The 19,352-nt window shown below is 53.0% G+C and overlaps 1 protein-coding gene across 6 annotated transcripts; it reads left to right on the top strand.

Moving 5' to 3' along the window:
• Positions 1 to 1,748: 1,748 nt before the first annotated feature.
• On the top strand, positions 1,749 to 19,305 carry CCDC9 (coiled-coil domain containing 9). Of its 6 annotated transcripts, none has more exons than XM_077131334.1 (16): positions 2,160 to 2,284; positions 3,205 to 3,229; positions 3,474 to 3,541; positions 3,677 to 3,781; positions 5,324 to 5,422; positions 5,628 to 5,876; positions 7,629 to 7,712; positions 7,801 to 7,974; positions 8,785 to 8,966; positions 15,029 to 15,075; positions 15,185 to 15,320; positions 15,679 to 15,769; positions 15,859 to 16,255; positions 16,629 to 16,724; positions 17,774 to 17,823; positions 18,377 to 19,305. In XM_077131334.1, the coding sequence occupies exons 3-16, from the start codon at positions 3,539 to 3,541 to the stop codon at positions 18,392 to 18,394; spliced, it is 1,731 nt and encodes a 576-aa protein (XP_076987449.1). In that variant the 5' UTR covers positions 2,160 to 2,284; positions 3,205 to 3,229; positions 3,474 to 3,538; the 3' UTR covers positions 18,395 to 19,305. The 6 variants fall into 6 exon arrangements, with proteins under 6 accessions (XP_076987447.1, XP_076987449.1, XP_076987450.1 ...); XM_077131333.1 differs by lacking the exon at positions 2,160 to 2,284 and adding an exon at positions 2,607 to 2,877; XM_077131332.1 differs by lacking the exons at positions 2,160 to 2,284; positions 3,205 to 3,229 and adding an exon at positions 1,749 to 1,858.
• The last annotated feature ends 47 nt before the right edge of the window (positions 19,306 to 19,352 follow it).

The following is a 19,352-nucleotide window of genomic DNA, read 5'->3' as shown; positions in this document are numbered from 1 at the left end:
ACCCCAATACAACCCGGGTCCACCTCTATTCACAGTGAAGTAAAAATGCTAATTGACCTTTGATCTTCTTCGGCCACAGAAATGGTCTCTATTTATTGACAAGTTACAATGTGCCAGGCCTCGTGCCAAACATTTTATGTGTATTAATTCATTGAATCTGCACAATAAACCAAAGCTGGATTGTTATCACTCCTATTTTATAGATGATGACACCGAGGGTCAGAGAAGTTTCAGATATGGCCCAAAGCCACAAGTCATGAGCGTCAGAGTCAGGATCCAAACCCAGGTCTTCCAGCTTCAGAGGTGACCCCCAACCGTGACATACTGTGCCCTTAAAGAGATGACTGCCTGTAGAGGTTGGATGCAGCATTGGGGGCAAGCCCCTCAAAAAAACACTCAAATGTCCTCGAGACCATATGGGGAACATTACCGCATATCTGCAGAATTCAATATGATACCGCCGTTTAAAAAGTTGCCTATTGTCCACTGATGAGTTAGAGTTATAGAATTTCAGTGAAGTACAAAAATAACTTTCATCTTATAAAAAGGGAAGGAAATAGTAATATACATTCACTCACTCATTCAATAAATGGCACTGGGAATAAATCAAGGTATAATACAGACAATAGTCTCTGCCCTCATGGAGCTGATGCTCTAGTGGGGAAACAGACAGTGAACAAGAGAAATGAACAGATATGGTAGTTAGAGGATGAAAGGTACAACGGAGAAATAAGGACAGGGAGGGGAAAAGCAATGGAAGGTTTTGTGATTTTTAAAAGATGATTTCAAAGAAGGCCCCAATGAGGTGATATTTAAATAGAGACCTGAAAAAGGTGATGGAGTGAACAGGGAAGGCACGTGGGGAACTATAATTAAATTTTATGTGCAGGGAGGGCCTTTCAATGGCTAAATGTTAATGGCAACCACATAAGGGCCAAGCGATTACTGGTGACTTCCTATTTCCACGTTTTAAAACACAGAATAAACCAGCGCCCTCGGGGAATCTGGTTTGCCCCCATATAACTCCTACCCCTCCCCCAAGGGTCTTTCAGAGCATTTATCATCACTTCTAATAATAGGTTTATTATATCTAGGTTTTGGTAATGCATCTCTCATCCAGACTCGGTGGCCAATTCCAGCTCGCTCCATCTCTGAGCTTCTTCCGGCTACAGCTATGCACCAAGCTCCCTGCTACCACAGGGCCTTTGCACGGGCTGCTTCCGCTGCCCAGCTTCCTCACCCGCAGGCCTCTCCTCCTGCATCTCTTGCCAGGCATCTCCCAGTTACTGTAATTCCACATTTACTTGTGTCTTCCTCTTCACAGCAAGGATGGGGTCTGCCTGGTTCGTCATCTTGACCCTCGCCGAGCTTGGGACTCAATGCTCAGAGAATGAACGAACGTTTCTATTGTTCGACGATTCTAAGCTCCTACAAGTCACTCGCTCTGTATCAGTGGCAGGAAGGGGGCCAAACCACATCAGGCTTCCAGAGTCACTGCCCAGGGCCTGGCATCTACTTCACAGAACCAGGAATGAGGGGCGGCAAGCGGAAACGGCTTTGGCAATGAGGAGACCTAAGAGTGAGAGCGGTGTTCCCTGGCAGGGGGTAATTCAGGTAGAAGGAAGTGGAACGAGCTTCCGGAGCACAGGCAGGTAAAGGTCCCACCCGTTCCCGCCTCCACCCACGAGGGCGCGGCGCCTTTAAGGTTCCCGGAAGCGGGTCGACGGGACCGGAAGTGCCCCTTTTTATTTCCCCCCCTCACGTGGTGCGGACGGGAAGTGACGCGTGCGGCCCCGGGAGCTGCGGACGCGGAGGTCGACGGAGCGGAGTCGTGGGCGCCGCGAGGTCCCCGGGACAGGTGACTGGGGGAGGGGAACGGGAGCGCGCCCGGGGAGGGCGGGGCCTGGCGCCCCACGTGGGGGGAGCGGGAGCAGACGCGGGTGGGGTAGCGAGTAGCCCGCGGGGGCGGGGTCAGAGTACTCCGTGGGGGGCGGGGATAGGACGCCCACATGGGATGCTTAAGGGGCGCTGGCGGGGCGGGACGTCGGTGGGTAGGCTGGGCCGGGCTGTGGGCGGGCCAGGCGGGCATTTGTGGGAGGGGCCGGAAACTTGCTCCTGGGCTGGGGGCGGGTCCAGAGCCTCGGACGAGGCCAATGTGTTTCCGGGAGATCGAGGGGGCGGGGCCAGGCCTCTGGCCGAGCACGCTGTTGGTGGACCCAGAAAGTTTTGCCTGAGCAGGAAAGAGACCTTGAACGTTGGCTGGGAAGCCAGAGGCGGGCCATAGGTTGATGTATCGGCGAGGGTTGGGCAAAATCTTGCCTGGCGCTGGAGGGGCGGGGTCAGGACTGTGCTGGGCCGTGCTGAGGGCGGGGTCAGAAAGTTTCGCCTGAGCCAGGGGCGGTGTTGGAGGGGCTGTGCCGAAGCTGGGGCGGGGCCAGATGGTGACAGACTGGGAGGGGGCGGGAGTCAGGGGGCGTGACCAGATTGGCTGGCAGCACGGAGGCGGGGCCACAGGCTGGCTGGGGCAGCTGGGGGGCGGGGCCACAATGATTATGCGCGATGTGGGGGCGGGTTTCGGGCATTGCCTGGGGAGCTAGGGGGCGGGGCTCGAGGTTGGCTGGAAAAGTCGGAAGCGGGGCCAGAAAGTTTTTCTTTGGCCGGGCGGCGGGGCCAGGGTGTTGGCCGGGATGTCAGGGGCAGGGCCGTGGCGTTCCAGTTGAGGCTGGTAGCGCTTTCCCTGGAAAGCCAGGGAATAGCCAAGAAAGTTTTGTCCGCGTTGGGTGTGTCTGGTAAAGTGTTCATAGGAGAAAAGCTGAGCTTCGTCCAGGAAGCCTCGCTCTCCAGTCAGTACCGATTCTGTTTCAGGATCTATGCAGGGTGAGGCATCTGTCAGCGGAACCTTCCCCAGGATGCTGGGCGGGGCCAGGACATTCCTAAGAGTAGGGTGGGTTTAGAATGTTCTCTGAGCCTTGGGGCTGCAAACAGGAGTGGGATTCGAGCTTTTTTTTTTTTTTTTGTACTGAGTTAGTGGACATTTCTGAAGCTTCCTTGGGAAAGGGGCAGAGTTAGAGTGTTCCCGGGGTATGAGCTGGTGCCGAATGGGCACGGGAGGTGGTGCTGGGCATTTCTTGCGCAGATTGGGAGAAGGGTATCTGAATATTTCCTGAGAAAGGGGTCCCAGCTAACACCTTTTTTCTTAAGCAGTGCAATTGGGCCGTACGTTCTGCAGGTGGGTGTAGCTAGCATGTTTACATGGGATGTGGGTGGAACCAAAACATTCCCAAGGGTGGAGCCTAGTCATTGAAAAGAAGGGGCGGGCTAATTCTTCAAGAAGAGGGCGTGGGAGCCAGGGTTAGAATTCTCTTGTGGTGCAGGTGTTTCTGTGCCTGTGTGAGAAGCTCCGAATATGGGAGAAAAGCGAGAAAATAGAGGGGAGCATTAACCTTAGTCTTTCTTTTTTCCTCTACTCTCAGGAACCCCCAGTGCTTCCTCCAAATTCTGCAGGGGAGGTTTACTGGGATCTGGGCCAACCAGCAGAATGGTGAGATGGAGAATGAGGTCCTTTGGGAAGGGGTTCTTGGGAGGAGGGGACCCAGGTGCAGACTCAGACCCTGGATTGAATAGCACTGGGGTAGATAGAGATTTTGCCGACTGTCCCTCACCTGCCTCCCTCCAGGCAGCCACACTGGATCTGAAATCGAAAGAGGAGAAGGATGCTGAACTGAACAAGAGGATCGAGGCCCTTAGGCGCAAGAATGAAGCCCTCATCCGGCGCTACCAGGTGCCCTAGCCCCGCCCTGGGAGACCCCATCCCCTCTCCTCCCCGCAGTGAGTTTCCCCAGACTTTCATTTTGACCATACCTTTTCTTGCTTAAAACCTTCTCATGGCTCCCCATTACTCTCAGGATGAAAGCCAAACGCCTTAGCCTGGCATTCCTTTCTTCATTCCATCATCCATTCATTCACAGATACTCACCACAATTTCACTGGGCTGGGTGGTGTGGGGACACAGGCCAGTGGGGAAGACAGACCCATCCTCAGTCAGTGATGACCAGAATGGGCAGGGGTGGAGTGGGGGTGCCCAGGGGCTGTGGGACCCGGTCAGTTGAACTTTAGGGAGGGCTTCCTGGAGGAGGGGCCCTGAGTCTTGAAGGGTAAATAGATGTTAGCCAATTGAAAAGCAGAGGGGACTGTGTTCCAGGCAGAGGGAACAGTATGCGCAGAGACTTGGGAGCCAGAAAGAGCTTATGGCTTAAAGTCAGAGAACTTAAAGTAGCTAGCTGGTGGGATGGTCATGGTGGGGTTTCAGAGGCCAAAGAGTCAGATCATGCAGGGCCTTGCTCCCCACCAGGCTAAAAGCATCTGGGTTTTCTTCTGGGGGCACTGGGGAGCCATGGAGGGCTTTGAGCAGGGGTGGGACCAGGTCAGAACAGCCTTTTAGAAAGACTCATCTGTTTGCTGTATGGGGACTTGATGGGAGGAGGAGATCGTGGAGACCAGAGACCAAGGAGGAAGCTGGGGCAGGTACTCGGAGGGGAGAGCAGGACCCAAGTGTGACTGTGGGGAGGGACAGTAGGGGATGGACTTGAGATACTTAGAGAGCAGATTGCATGGGTCGCTGCCTTAGGTAATGAGGCGGACGGTGAGGCAGTCTCTGAGATGGGGATCCGGTAGGAGAAATGGGTTTCATTTATTCATTCTTCATGCATTCATTCATTAAAAAAAAGTGTATTGAATTGCTTTTGTATGCTAGGTACTGTTTCTAGAGTCTGGGGGTATATTAGTGAATAAAGCAGTCTTCTGTTCCAGTGGGGGAAGCAGCAGTTAGCAAAATCCACATGATGTGCCATGGGGAGAGAGGATGGCAGGGGAGCTTGTTCTATAGGATGGTCCAGAAGAGGATGTTTGAGCAGAGACCTGCAGGAGTTGAGGAAGCAAAGGAGGTCCAGGGAATAGAGTTCTCGGCAGAGGGAACAACCAGGACAAAGGTCCTGGGGCAGGACTGAACATGGGATGTTCTAGGAACAGTGAGACGCCAGAGGCAGCAGAGGCGAGAGGGTGAGAGATGCCGTCAGGGAGGTCCCAGGCCCAGGCCCTGTAGGCTTGCAGTCTGAGCCGGCCTCTGGCTCTTATTTGGGGATGGTTTCCACAGACTGTTCTGAGTTTGGGGAAGGATTTTGAGATGACCAGCTACTACCTTCTTGCTAGAACTCAGGAGAGAGGTCTGGGCTGAGGCCAGCTTTGGAGAAATTCAGCAAGCTGTGGGAGCGCATCCAGTGATGGACCCCTGACCTATTCCTCCCCCCCCAACCTTTTTTCTTAGGAGATTGAGGAGGACCGTAAAAAAGCTGAACTTGAGGGAGTAGCGGTGACAGCCCCCCGCAAGGGCCGTTCAGTGGAGAAGGAGAACGTGGTGGTGGAGGTGGTGAACCCAACCCTGGAGTGGGGTCTTCATCCTGGAAACGGGGGCTTCTGAGGATTGGAGGGGGAGAGGGTTGAGATCCGGGACTTGGAAGCCCCCTTGCTGTGCCACACCTTGGGTAGCTTTGGTCCAGGCAGCTGCACTGTCTGGGGCAGGCTGGCTCCCTGCCATGGTGATTGTGTTTTTCTCCTCCTTCCTGTTCTAGGAGAAGAGCCTGGGTCCCCCCCGGAAGACTCCTGGAACCCCTCGGCCCTCTGGGGCCAGCAAGTGGGGCCGGACCCCCCCACAGCGGGGAGGCCAGGCAGGCCTGGGCCGAGCACCCCGTAGCTGGGAGGACAACTCTGGGGAGCAGCCTCGGGCAGGGGCTGGGGCCCGGGGCCGGAGGGGCCGAGGCAGGGGGGGTCCTCATCATTCTGGAGCTGGAGAAGCTTCAGCTGCCGACCGCAAATCCAAGGTAGGAGCTAGGCAGAGGTGTGCCTCCTCTGAGGGTCGCTGTTGTCTCGCCTGTTTTTATTCACATCTTCAAATCGACACTGTCTTCCCATTTGTCTAGCTTCTTGTGTCTTTCGTCTCTTTCTCAGGCTCTCTCTCTTCCTCCTCCTTCCCTCCCTCCTCCTGACCAGTGCTTGGGGCTCTCTCCCTGCCTCTCACTCTCTGTGTGGTGTGTGCTCCCCCGCCCTCCCATTCTCCCCACCTCCTCTCTCTTGGAGGCGCTCTGTCTTTGGTGTGTTGTGTGCGGTCTGGTGGACTCATGTGCCGGCTTTCTCGTGCCTGTGTGTTCTCTCCCACTTTCTCTCTTACTCATGCCAGAGAGGTTTGCTTGTGGAGAGCAGTGATGTTCTTATTGTCCTGTCCCTCTCGGTGAGTAGGCAGGAGGCTGGTAGTATAGTGGTTTCTAGCCCGTGATAGATCGGAGTCACCCCGTTTCTACTGGTTGAATGTCCTTGGCAGCTCACTTCCTCTTTGTGAGCTCCCGGGTTCTTGTTCTTCAACGGGAATGATGATCTGATTTAAAGATTATCGTCAGCAGGGAGCCTGACACAGAATAAGTAATCAGCAGGTATGGCCTGTGGCGGGTTATTATCCACACATATTAAGCTGTTGTAACAAAAGATCACAACATACCAGGGCTTAAATAAGGGGGAAATTTATTCCTGTCTTGTATGCTGGGACCCGTGGTGGGGCAGCCCAGGTAGGGAGTCCCTGCTCCATGATGCCACTCAGGGACCCGAGTTCCTGCTGCTTGTTGTTCAGTCATCCCTGAGGCCCGGCTTGTTTTCTGCATGGCCTAAGCTGGGTTGCTGATAGAATTGAGGTCCATTTCAGGGGACAGGGAAAGAGGAAGTCCAGCACAGGGGCAGTTTCCTTTCCTCACCCGTCTCCCATTCCATTGGTGAGAACTCACACCTGGCCATACCTAGCTGCAAGGGAGGCTGGGACATGTCAGCACCATCTCCAGCTGGTTGGCCATGTGCTTATCAAAACTGTTCCCCTGGAGGCAGGAGAGAAGGGATGGTGGGAAGTCAGCAAGCTGTCTGCCGAATTCCTATTGCTGTTACTACCATCATTATTACTACAGTGACACTGGGGTGTTGAGGTCCTCGGGACCACTCTCCCCCGCACCCTCCCAGTTTGGTGATTCACTGGAAGACTCCCAGGACTGAGTAGATGAATCGCACTCACGGCCAGGATTTATTACAGTGAAAGATACAAAACACAGCAAAGGGAAAAGGTGAAGGGGGCAGAATCTAGAAAAAACCGGGCCCAAACTTCTAGGACTCGTCTCCCCACGGGGCTGCACAGGACATGCAGAAGCACCTGTAAAGTGTTGTCTACCAGGAGTGCTTATTAGGCAGTCCCCGGGTTTCTGCTGGCCCAGCGCACAGGTAACCCCTGCCTGGCAGGTACCCAGGTTCCAGTGCCTCGGAAGGAGAGCAGGTGTTACATAATGTGCATAAAGTACACTGTTTGTGTGAACTGTCTAGGCCCAGCCCCCCCCCCCCTTTCCAGGAAACTGCTGCCTGGAAGCACCCCGAGAGCCAGGTTCCCAGACACCAGCCATGGGCTCACCTTGCGAACAGGCCTTTCTAAGGGGCATAGCCTCAGGCCCACTATGTTAACTCTTTTCTGCCAAGATGATGATCGCCCACCAGATTGGATGGGTCTTGTTGATGCCGGGTATCTCCATTTGTGTCTCCGTGCCCAGGAGTGGGAGGAGCGACGTAGGCAGAATATCGAAAAGATGAACGAGGAGATGGAGAAGATCGCAGAGTATGAGCGGAACCAGAGGGTCAGTCTTGCGGGCGCCCCTCAAGGCGGAGCCAAGCTTTCTGGGCTGCCAGGAGCCTCCAGCCCTTCTGTACACCCTGTGCCCGCAGGAGGGGTTGCTGGAGCCAAACCCAGTGCGGAACTTCTTGGATGACCCCCGGCGGCGTGGCGGGCCCGTGGAGGAGCCTGAGCGGGACCGCAGGGAGGGCAGCCGCCGGCACGGGCGCAACTGGGGGGGCCCCGACTTTGAGCGGGTGCGCTGTGGCCTGGAGCATGAGCGGCAGGTGGGTGCTGGCAGCCTGGGCACCCAGGGCACGTGGGGCTCTACAGCATCTTTCTTGTCAGCTCCATATGTTGACTGAGCACGAACTGGGTGGAGGAGATGGGCTGGCCCGCCGTGCGTTTTCTTTCCCGTCTTTGTGCCCGTGTCCCAGCGTTTTAGCTGTTGTTTGGCTTAATGTGTGCTGTTTTCTGCTGGAGCAGGCCTCTCCTTGCTGTTGATAGCAGAGACATTTAGGGATACCCACCATGTACCAGGTGCTGCAGGTGGTGGGGGATCTGGATGAGGAGAGGTGGGAGAGGAAGCGTTTCCTGCACTCAGTTGTCACCCCATAATAATGTTTCTCTGTGGGGTCTTGTGCTGTGACTGTTAAAACTTTGTGGTGTGTTCTGGGGGTCTCCTCTGTTACTGACATTTGTAATGTTCACTGGGCACTTAGTCCCTGCCAGGCACTGTTTGGGGTGCTGGGGATTAGTCAAATGCAGGGCACAGGGTCCTAATGAGGTTTATTCTGGTGGGAGGAGACCAGCAGTAAACAGTTAAATAAATGACAATGTAAGAAGTTGTCAGGAAATGTCAAATGTTGTGAAGAGAAATCAAGCAGGGTGAGGGGATAGAGAAGAAAGAGAGACCTGGGACGGCCTGTCTGAGGCGGTGCCATCTGTGCAGATGTAATTCGAATCTCTGCCCTGTCCCCTCTGGTCCGTGTGAACTTCAGCAAGTGGCTCCACCTCTTTGAGCTTAGAGGGTCTCGGGGAGAAGTGGGGGGCTCTTAGCTCAGGGCCCTGACTGCTGTTGCTTGGGGGTGGGGCAGGGCCGCCGAGCAGGCCTGGGAGGTCCTGGTGACATGACACTGTCCATGACGGGCCGGGAGCGGTCAGAGTACCTGCGCTGGAAGCAGGAGAGGGAGAAGATTGATCAGGAGCGGCTGCAGAGACACCGAAAACCCACCGGCCAGTGGCGACGGGAGTGGGATGCTGAGAAGACTGATGGGATGTGAGTCTCCTCCCAGCTTATGGCCCCCTCCCTCCCTCCCACTACTTGGCTTCTCGACCTTGACCCTGACTTCTGACTCCTTTGACCTTCTTTCTGGTTTCTTATCCTTTGTATCAGTTATAACGTTACGGTAATGCCATGTAGCAACCACCGAATCTCAATGGCATAAAAACGTGCACTTATTTCTCACGTGTTCATGGCTCAGCTGGACCTGGCTGATCTGGGCTGGACTTTGAGCTGTGGGTCCAGCTGGATCCACGTGTTTTCATTCTGGGGCCCGGGCTGAGGGGGCAGTACTTCTCAGGGCCTTGGCAGATGTACAAGAAGGCAAGTGGCCACACATCCGTGTCCTGTTAGCTAATGCACCGACATTGCTGCTGTGGGGCAGAGAGACAAATTGCCCGTTCTGGTGGATGGCACTGTACAGTGGCTGAGGACGTGGATAGAAATTCTAATGCAGGGAGGGCATGAGAATTTCTAACAATAATTAGACCTTAGCTTTCTTTTTCCCTCCTTTGCGCAGTCCCCAGCAATGCAAAGCTGCAAACATCTCTCCATGCCTTGCCACTGTCCTTTTTTTTTAATTTTTTATTAATTAAAAAAAATTACAAGAAACAAACATTCCCAACACATACACTCAGCAATTCACATTATCATCACATAGTTGCATATTCATCATCATGATCATTTCCTAGAACATTAGCATCAGTTCAGAAAAAGAAATAAAAAGACAACAGAAAAATATAACAAACAGACAAAAAAAAATTTTACAGGCCATACCCCTTACTGATCCCTTTCATTGATCACTAGCATTTCAAACTAAATCTATTTTAACATTTGTTCCTCCTATTATTTATTTTTATTCCATATGTTCCTCTCATCTGTTGACAAGGTAGATAAAAGGAGCATCAGACACAAGGTTTTCACAATCACACAGTCACATTGTGAAAGCTATATCATTATACAATCATCATCAAGAAACATGACTACTGGAACAGAGCTCTACATTTTCAGGCAGTTTCCTCCAGCCTCTCCATTACATCTTGGATAACAAGGTGATATCTACTTAATGCATAAGAATAACCTCCAGGATAACCTCTCAACTCTGTTTGGAATCTCTCAGCCATTGACACTTTGTCTTATTTCACTCTTCCCCCTTTTGGTCGAGAAGGTTTTCTCAATCCCTTGATGCTGAATCTCAGCTCATTCTGGGATTTCTGTCCCACGCTGCCAGGAAGATCCACACCCCCGGTAATCATGTCCCACGTAGACAGGGGGAGGGTGGTGAGTTTGCTTGCTGTGTTGGCTGGAGAGAGGGGCCACATCTGAGCAACAAAAGAGGTTCTCTTGGGGGTGACTCTTAGGCTTAGATTTACGTAGGTTTGACCTATCCCCTGTGGGGTTAGGTTTCATATGAACAAACCCCAAGACTGGGGGCCTCAGATATAGCTTAGGTTGTCCACACTGCTTGTGAGAATATCAAGAATTCAACTTGGGGAAGTTGAATTTTCCCCCGTTCTCACCATTCCCCAAAGGGGACTTTGCAAATACTTTTTTCCACTCACTGATCAGATGACTCTGGGATTCATCAGGGCATCACCTGGACAAACCAACAAAATCTCATGTCCTATACAAAGTTCCATGTACTTAAGGTGTTCAATCAACTATCTACATAAGTTATATTAGGAGATGCACTAGTCAAAGTATAGATTTGTACCAAATAAACATTTTTTGCTTTAGTCTCACACATTGGTTGAAATTTTAAAATATTAAGTACCATCTATTTTCAGCACACTGCAGTAATGACATTATTTTGTTCTTCCTCATGCAAAAACATTTTTTAAATTTGTACATTTAGTCACTATCATTATACACTCTAGGCATTCCTAGATTACACCATCTCAATCTTTATCATCTATCTTTCTTTGTGATTTCATTTAGGCCCCAGCCCTCCTCCCTCTATCATTCTCATATGCAGCTTCATTCAGTGTTTTAACATAATTTTGTTACAGTTAGGTAATATTGTGCTGTCCATTTGGGAGTTTTTATATTCAGTCCTGTTGCACAATCTCTATCCCTTCAGCTCCAATTACCCGGTATCTTACCCTATTTCTATCTCCTGATGGTGTCTGTTACCAAGGAAATATTAAGTTTATTCACTAATGTCAGTTCATATCAGTGAGACCATACAGTATTTGTCCTTTTGTTTCTGGCTAATCACACTCAGCATAATGTCCTTAAGGTCCATTCATGTTGTTACATACTTCATAACTTTATTCTGTCTTACAGCTGCATAATTTTCCATCTTATGTAAATGTCACAGTTTGTTTAGCCAACGCCTGTTGATGGACATTTTGGCTGTTTCCATCTCTTGGTAATTGTTAATAATGCTGCTATAAACATTGGTGTGTAAATGTCCATTTGTGTCCTTGGCCTCGTGTCCTTTGAGTAGAGACAGCATATAGATGGGTCCTGTTTTTTAATCCATTCTGCCAGACTATGTCTTTTGATTGGAGAGTTTAATCCATTAACATTCAGTGTTATTACTGCATGGGTAGTACTTTCTTCTACTGTTTTGCCTTCTGGATTTTATATGTCATATCTAATTTTCCTTTACTCATAGTCTTCCTTTCTGCACTCTTATCCACACCTCTCTCTTCTGTCTTCGTATCTGTCTCTAGTGTTCCCTTTAGTATTTTTTGCAGAGCTGGTCTCTTGGTCACAAATTCTCTCAGTGATTTTTTGTCTGAAAATGTTTTAATTTCCCCCTCATTTTTGAAGGACAGTTTTGCTGGATATAGAATTCTTGGTTGGCACTTTTTATCTTTTAATAATTTGAATATATTTCCCACTGTCTTCTCGCCTCCATGGTTTCTGCTGAGAGATCTGCGCATAGTCTTATTGGGCTTCCGTTGTATGTGATGGATTGCTTTTCTCTTGCTGCTTTCAAGATCCTCTCTTTCTCTTTGACCTCTGACATTCTGATTATTAAATGTCTTGGAGTATGTCTATTTGGATCTGTTCTCTTTGGGGTATGCTGCACTTCTTGGATCTGCAATTTTAAGTCTTTCATAAGAGTTGGGAAATTTTCAGTGATAATTTCCTCCATTAGTTTTTCTCCTCCTTTTCCCTTCTCTTCTCCTTCTGGGACACCCACAACACGTAAAATTGTGCACTTCATATTGTCTTTCAATTCCCTGAGTCCCTGCTCATATTTTTCCTTTTTTTTTTTTCCTATAGTTTCTGTTTCTTGTCGGATTTCAGATGTTCCATCCTCCAGTTCAGAAATCCTATGTTCTGTCTCTCGAAATCTACCATTGTAGGTTTCCATTGTTTTTTTTTCATCTCTTCTACTGTGTCTTTCATTCCCATAAATTCTGTGATTTGTTTTTTCAGACTTTCAGTTTCTTCTTTTTGTTCTTTCCTTGCCTTCTTTATATCCTCCCTCAATTCATTGATTTGGCTTTTGATGAGGTTTTCCATGTCTGTTCATGCATTCTGAGTTAATAGTTTCAGCTCCTGTATGTCATTTGAATTGTTGGTTTGTTCCTTTGACTGGGCCATATCGTCAGTTTTCCTAGTGTGATTTGTTATTTTTTGCTGGTGTCTAGGCATTTAATTACCTTAATTAGTTTATTCTGGAGATTGCTTTCACTTCTTTTATCTAGGGTTTTCTTGCTGGATGAATTTGTTGTCTATCTGTTCTTTGACATTCCGTTCAGCTTTATCTGGACCTTTAGCTTAAGTTTTGTTTAACAGAGGAGAATTTCTCTGTTCTTATTTTCTTGTTTCTTGCCCTGCTTATGTGGTGCCTTTCCCCCACACACACTTAGGAGGGTCTACTTAGATATTATAGACCCCAGCCAGATTTTCCCAGACCAAACTGGCCTCCTATCAGGAGGAAAGAGTCACCTGTTTTGGTTTTCCCTGAGGGTGAGACCCAGCAAGTTGAAAGACTTTCCTGTGAAGTCTCTGGACTCTGTTTTTCTTATCCTGCCCGGTATGTGGCACTTGTCTGACTGCAGGTCCCACCAGCATAAGATGATGTGGTACCTTTAACTTTGGCAGACTGTCCCTGCTGGGGGCGTGGTGGAGACAGAGGAGAGGTTGTAGGCTGGTTTTAATGGCTTCAAATTACCAAGCCCTGGTGTCTGAATTCCTTGAGGGAGGGATTCCACCTGGGTGGGGATTCACCCCTCCCCTGGGGAAGGCACAAACTCCAGATAAGCCCCCAAAAGAGTTCACTTCTGCCTATGCCTGGGGCAGTTGCAGCCTGAAAAGGCCTGCCGCTGTATCCAGAGGCAGCCAAGCCTTTGTAGATACACAGCCACAAAAACCTCTGTTTCTTTCTTTTTTTTTCCCCCCTTTTTCTGTCAGTCCTGCCCCCTTGGTGCCGGGGCAAAAATGAGCAATCTCCACTTTGATCAGGTTCACCTAAGCTGGGGGCCTATTTTTAGTAGTCAGAATTTGTTAATTAGTTCCACAATTGGCATTTAATTGTGCCCAGTCCCTGCTGCTGGTAAAGTCCTTTCCTTTCCCCTCTGGGAAGCGGCCTGTGGGGGAGGGGTGCTGGCCACCGCAGCTTTGGGAACTCACGGTTCTGGGGGGTGCTTGCAGTCGGTCCAGCTGGTCCAGACTGGGGTACGCTGTGTGTCTGGTCACTATCGTGGCTCCGGGAGCTGTTCTGTACTGTTTCTGGTTATTTAGTAGTTGTTCTGGAGGACGAACTAAAATGTGCACGTTGTTAAGCCGCCATCTTGACCCGGAACTGCTTCACCACTGTCTTCTTATCCCTTTGGCTTTTCAAGTCTGACTGTCCCAGGAAACTCTAGTCTCAAGTTTAGGCAAAGGTGTCATTGCATCACTGACAGGGAAACCAGCTTCTTTAGCAGAGATTGGAGAAAGCTCTGAAGGAGCCAGTGAATAGCAGTCTTTAAGATCAGCATCCTTGAATTCCTGTCCATCTCCTGTCCTTTGATGTGCCTAGACTTCTTCATATACTTATAACCTTTACTCTTGGCTCTGGCCAAAGGAAAAGGGTTGTCTGTGGCGTGTTGGTCAGGCTCATCTTTTTGTATTGTGAGCTAAGCTTGTGTAGGGGTGGGAAATATCTTGCACAGATATTAAAGCTGTTCTTTCTAAGGTGTACTTTTGGGTAGATGTTCTCAGTGTTAACAGAGAAAAAATAACTGTTTTTCTTTTGTTTTCAGAACACAATCTTCAGTCTAACGTGTGTTTTGGTTTTATCAGCCAAAAGTGTTTATTGATTCTCTTCTATGTGCCATGGAAAGTTCTAGGTGATAGAAATATAACAGTGAACAAAACATTTTTGCCTTCATGGAACTTACAGTCTAGTGGGAAAGATGGGCCATGAGTTGATAGTGTCACATTGTGAAGAATGATGTAGCCAGAAATGGAGAGGGATGGGGTCATTATTTTAGATTTGGGGGAGGGTAAGGGAAGGCCCTAAGCTGAGGCTTGAATTGAAGGAGGTGAGTGAACAAGCCACTGTCAGATCTGGGGGAAAAGCGTTCCAAGCAGCAGGAGCAGCAGGTGCAAAGGTCCTGAGGCAGGAGCTCAATGTGGTAGGAGAGCTTGATGTAGGAGAACCCGCGCTACTGTAGAGATATATAAGAGTGATAGGAAATGAGGTCAGACAGGAAGCTGGGAGCCAGATGATATACTTTTTATTGGTCCATGTTGACCCCTCAAACTTTATTTTTGGGGTCAAATTCTGAATCTTTTTCTTTCTGTATTTGGCACTATGTTGTCATATTTGCTTCTTATCCACCATTGAATCCTGTCCCCCTTCTAGTCAGCAACCCCTATTTGATGATCTCTCCTCTGATCTTAATTTCTTTTTTTTTTTTCTTGGTATGGGCAGGCCCCGGGAATCCAACCCAGGTCTCTGGCATGGCAGGCGAGAACTCTGCCTGCTGAGCCACCATGGCCCGCCCTGATCTTAATTTCTGATGCTGTCCCCCTATCTCTCCCTTACTTCCCACCCCTCCTGTTCCCTCTGTTCCCTCACCTGCCTACTCAGCCACTTTTTCTTTCCCCAGGTTCAAGGACGGTCCCACCCCTACTCTTGAACCGTCCCACCGCTACGGTGAGTGGGGGTCCTTGCAACTGAGTGAGGCAGCCGGCTGGGTCGGCGGGGTGGGGGGTGGTGGTGACTTGCATCACACTCCCTCGGCTCCTCCTGGGTTCTATTTTAGATGACCAGGCCTGGGTCCGGCCTCCCAAACCCCCCACTTTTGGAGAGTTCCTCTCCAAGCACAAAGCTGAGGTCAGCAGCCGCAGGAGGAGAAAGAGCAGCCAGCCACAGGCCAAGGCGGCCCCCCGTGCCTACAGGTACCCTTCCCTGCTGTGGTCCCCATCAGGTTCTTCTATCTAATCCGTGTGTGCCTGTGTGGGCATAGCTGTTTCTCTCTGTCCTTGGCTGTCTTTGTGTCCTGGCCCTCTCCTGTCGCTCATCTCTCTTGGTTAGGTGCTTTGTTTTGGGGGTCTAGATCTCCTCTTCCCTTTTTCCCGTTCTACCACCTGGGGATACACACCCACTGCCCACCCCTGCCAGCTGGCCCAACAGGCCTGGCTCTGCGGGATCCTCATTCTGAAGCCCCCAGTCTCACCTTCCCCACGGGCTGCATCTTGTGGTGGGAGGTAGCAAGCCCACGTCCTCCTGGCTGCACAGCTCTCCTTTCTTTTCCAGTGACCACGATGACCGTTGGAAGGTGAAGGAGGCAATGTCCCCAGCCCCCGAGCCCTCCCAGCCCTCTCCCCCTGAGGAGGAGCACACACAGGTGAGGCTAGGCTGGCACCTGGGGTAGGGTGTGTGCAGGGGCGCCACGGGCCCAGCGCCTTTTCCCTCACCTGCTTGTGTTCCCTGCAGCCACCCGAGGCCCCTGCTCCTGCCCATCGGCCTCCTGAGGATGAAGGGGAGGAAGACGAGGGGGAGGAGGAAGATGGAGAGGAGGACGAGGAGGATGAGGAGTGGGAGGATGTGAGTGACGATGAGGAGGATGAGATGGAGGAGGAAGAGGAGGCAGAAGAGGAGCCTGCCAAAGACCACCAGCCCCCAGAGGCAGAGCCCAGCGGAGACCCCCCCAGTGAGCAGGCCAGCAAAGTGCCTTCCAGGCCTGAGGAGCCCCTGTCACGGCCTCAGGCCCCAGCCACTCCTTCCAGCCCCTTCTCGCCACCTGGGGGCCACCAGCCTGTGTCTGACTGGGGTGAAGAGATGGAGCTGAATTCTCCCCGGACCACCCATCCGGCCGGCGCTCTCTCTCCGGGTGAGGCCTGGCCTTTTGAGAATGCATGAAGCTTGCTGCCTGTGTGTGTGCTCGAGGGGCCTGGGGGCAGGGGACCCTTGGGGGATGGGCCCCAGGACCCCATATGCCCCCCAGCCCTGGTGGCTGGGTTGGGCAGCCCATGCCCCCTTCTGTGTACTGTCCATTGCCATCCCTGGAATGTGATCTCAGGGTCTCACCCCAAGATCCTGCCTGGGGCCACTGACAGCCCCCTCCCCAATAAAGAATTCACATCCTCAAATGACATTCTCCCAAGTGTGTCCTTGAGTTCCCGCTAACTCCCCCAGGGCCTTCTCTTTCCCGGTGGAGGGATGTTTGCAGGGGAGAGCCTTGACAGGGCTTCCCCCTTCCCCAGGAGGTGATCAGCTGGCCTCTGCCTCCCTGGAGAGTGGGACCAGCTGCCCAGGAACTCGCACAACTGAAGAGGAGGAGGGGTCCGAGGCCACTTCAGGTGGGGAAGTGGACGGGCTGGTGGTGGCAGCTGTGGCCTCTTCCTCCTCTTCCCCCAGGGCTGACCGCGAGAAGGGACTGGGGAGGGGTCTCTTTGTGCCTGGGAGCTGCTGGACTCGGGGGTGGAGTTGGATTACTCCACCCTGCGGGCCAGTTTGGGGTGTTAAGGGATCAGGGAGGGCCAGACTAAGGATGGGGTTCTGATGGGAGAGGAGTGAAGGCTGAGGCAGCGGGGCCAAGGGAGGGCCTAGTCTCTGGGAGCCCATGTGCTGGGAGTAAGTAGGTGGGAGGAGTTGGTTGAGGGAGTGGGATTGGAGTTTGGAGGCAGAGGGAGTGGGATTGGAGTTTGGAGGCAGACCTGGATTCTGGACCCAGATCTCAGAGTACTCAGGTGGGGCTTGGTCCTAGGGGAGGAACCAAGGGCAGGGTGAGCAGTTCAAACCAATCCCAAAATTGGTCAAAAATTAAAATAGGGGTGGAGGTGCAGAGTAAAGGGTTTAACTGCTGGTGGGATTATGGGCAAATTAGAGAAAATGTGGATCCAATTAGAATTTGGGGACAGAACCCAAAGCGGGGCCAGTGGAGTGGGAGCAAGGGGCCGAAGCCCTTCTCTCCACCCCCAACCCCATGGGAGGCAAAAGTGAAATTAGGATTTAGGGGCAGAGCCCGAGGTGTGGTTAGAACGTCAGGTGATGGCAAGGCCAGGGCAGGGCAGAGCTTGGAGGGCTCGCTTGCTTGTGGCTGCTTCTGGCCGGAGAGATAGGGTTGGGTTGAGGTCGGTGCAGAGTTTAGGGTGGTGGGGCGGGGCCCAGACGCCTGTCTCGGGTGTTCTTGGTGGCCAGGTCACCACGGATCCGCGTCACCACCATCTCGGTTGTGAACTGTGTTGGGGGGTGGCCAGGGGAGCGCGGGGTGCGCGGCGGCCGCAGTCGTGGTCCACTGGAATGGGGGGTAGCGCTCGACGGGGGAGGGTGTCCCGGGTCCGGGGGGAGGGGGCTGCGGATGGGGGGAGACTGTTGCCCCTCCGCTGACCGCCCTTTCTCTCCCCAGAGGCGGGCCCCGAGGGCCAGGAGACGGCGGAGATCACCGGCTTCCAGAGGGTGCGTTTCTGCAAGGTGGTGGCAGCCGCCCCGGCCCCGGGGGCCGCCCGCTGACCGAACCCGGGGGACCGCGGCCTCGGCGCTCCGCACTAATTTCCCGCCGCCTCGCTCCTCTGTGCTCTGCTTCTGCCACACTCCAGCCAGGAGAGGGTTAAATGTAAGGGGGGAGGAGCCAGGGACAGTGAACGGGGTGGGGCCTGTGCAGGTGTCTAAATTTGGTCAGGACTCGGTCCACTCCCACTAATGGGGGAAACCGTGGCACCCACCTGTGGGGCCCGTGGCGGGGAGGACGTGCTAAGTGCCGGTCCTCGGGCCGCATCTGCAGCCTCCAGGGGCTTACAGCTGGGGCATGGCCAACGCTTCCGAAGGACTCGAGTTATTCGTCCACTGGCCGGTCTCTATTAAACGCAGTGCTGCCGCTAACCTTTGAGCTGTGTTTCTGGCGGGGCAGGCGGGGTGGCTGTGCTTGCGGGCTTTTCCGAGGCGGAAGGAAGCGAAAGGAGGGGGTCTTCCTTCCTCCACCCTCCTGATTCGTCTCCCCCCTCCCCTGCAGGCCTCCCCGAATTCCTGAAGACGCTGCTGGGAGGGGCCTTGAAGCATCCCCGCCTTGCTCGGGGGGCGGGCGGTAGGAGGGGGATTATCCGGATCTCCAGGCTGTGCTTTCTCTTCCCCGGACCCCGGTCTGCATTGCTTGGCTCTGGAGAGAGGGAGAACCTGAGGGTGGTGAGGGAGGCTCTGGGGAAAGGGACGTGATTGGGGTGTGGGGCGGAGCCGTAAATCAGGGCTGAGGTTAGTCTGCCGGAGTCCAGAAAGGGCGGCGGGACCTAGGGTGGCCGGGGCGGGTCCCGCTAGGGGCGTGGTTAAGGGCGCCTGGGCGGGACCAGAATCTGGAAGGTGGGGCTAGAATATGAGGCGGGGCTAGGATGCGGGGCCCGGGCCAGGCCTATGTGGAGAGGGGCTTACCTAGAGGGAGGCGCGTCGGACTGCGGTGTGCTGGGGGCACCGGTGGAAGTCGTGGGCAGGATGCGAGGCCGGGCCCAGCGGAGTGAGGAGGAGGAACGGGGCAAAGCCCCGGCTAGAGAGTGCTGGGGTCGGAGTCGGACAGAAGGCGGGAGTCGAATGCTGGAGCTGAGTCCGATTCCGAGGCATAGGGGAATTAAGAACTGGGGCAGGGCTGCTTTTAGAGGGAGTCAGGAAGGGGGACGGGGTTAGAGGGCGGGGAGGGGGTCGGAAAAAGAGCTCGCATCTAAGAGACCTGGAGAATGGCACTGGAGAATGGCAGGAGTCGGCTGGGTGCGAGGGCTGGAAGCTGGCACCAGCCCTCAGACAGGCACCTGAGAAAAGGATGCTTTGGATAGTGGGGGCGGGGCTAGGGCGCTGTGGTTACGCCTTAGCTTGAAAGTGGTTGGCTGTGGAGGGGGCGGGCTGAGAACGCGGAGGCGGCCCGCCCTGTGGGGGCGTGTCCGCGCCGGCGGGGGCGGAACCGGGGGGAGGGGAGCGGGGGCGGGGCCTTGCGGGCCGCCTTGCGG

The sequence above is a fragment of the Tamandua tetradactyla genome, chromosome 16 (genome assembly GCF_023851605.1).
Source record: "Tamandua tetradactyla isolate mTamTet1 chromosome 16, mTamTet1.pri, whole genome shotgun sequence".
Lineage (NCBI taxonomy): Eukaryota > Metazoa > Chordata > Mammalia > Pilosa > Myrmecophagidae > Tamandua > Tamandua tetradactyla.
This window is presented reverse-complemented; position numbering and strand designations above follow the sequence as displayed.

Excerpts from the sequence above, each read along its gene's own strand:
- CCDC9 (XM_077131331.1), top strand. Across the intron at positions 8,967-15,028 it reads GCTGAGAAGACTGATGGGAT|GTTCAAGGACGGTCCCACCC; the intron begins GTGAGTCTCCTC and ends TTCTTTCCCCAG. Across the intron at positions 15,770-15,858 it reads CTGAGGAGGAGCACACACAG|CCACCCGAGGCCCCTGCTCC; the intron begins GTGAGGCTAGGC and ends TGTTCCCTGCAG.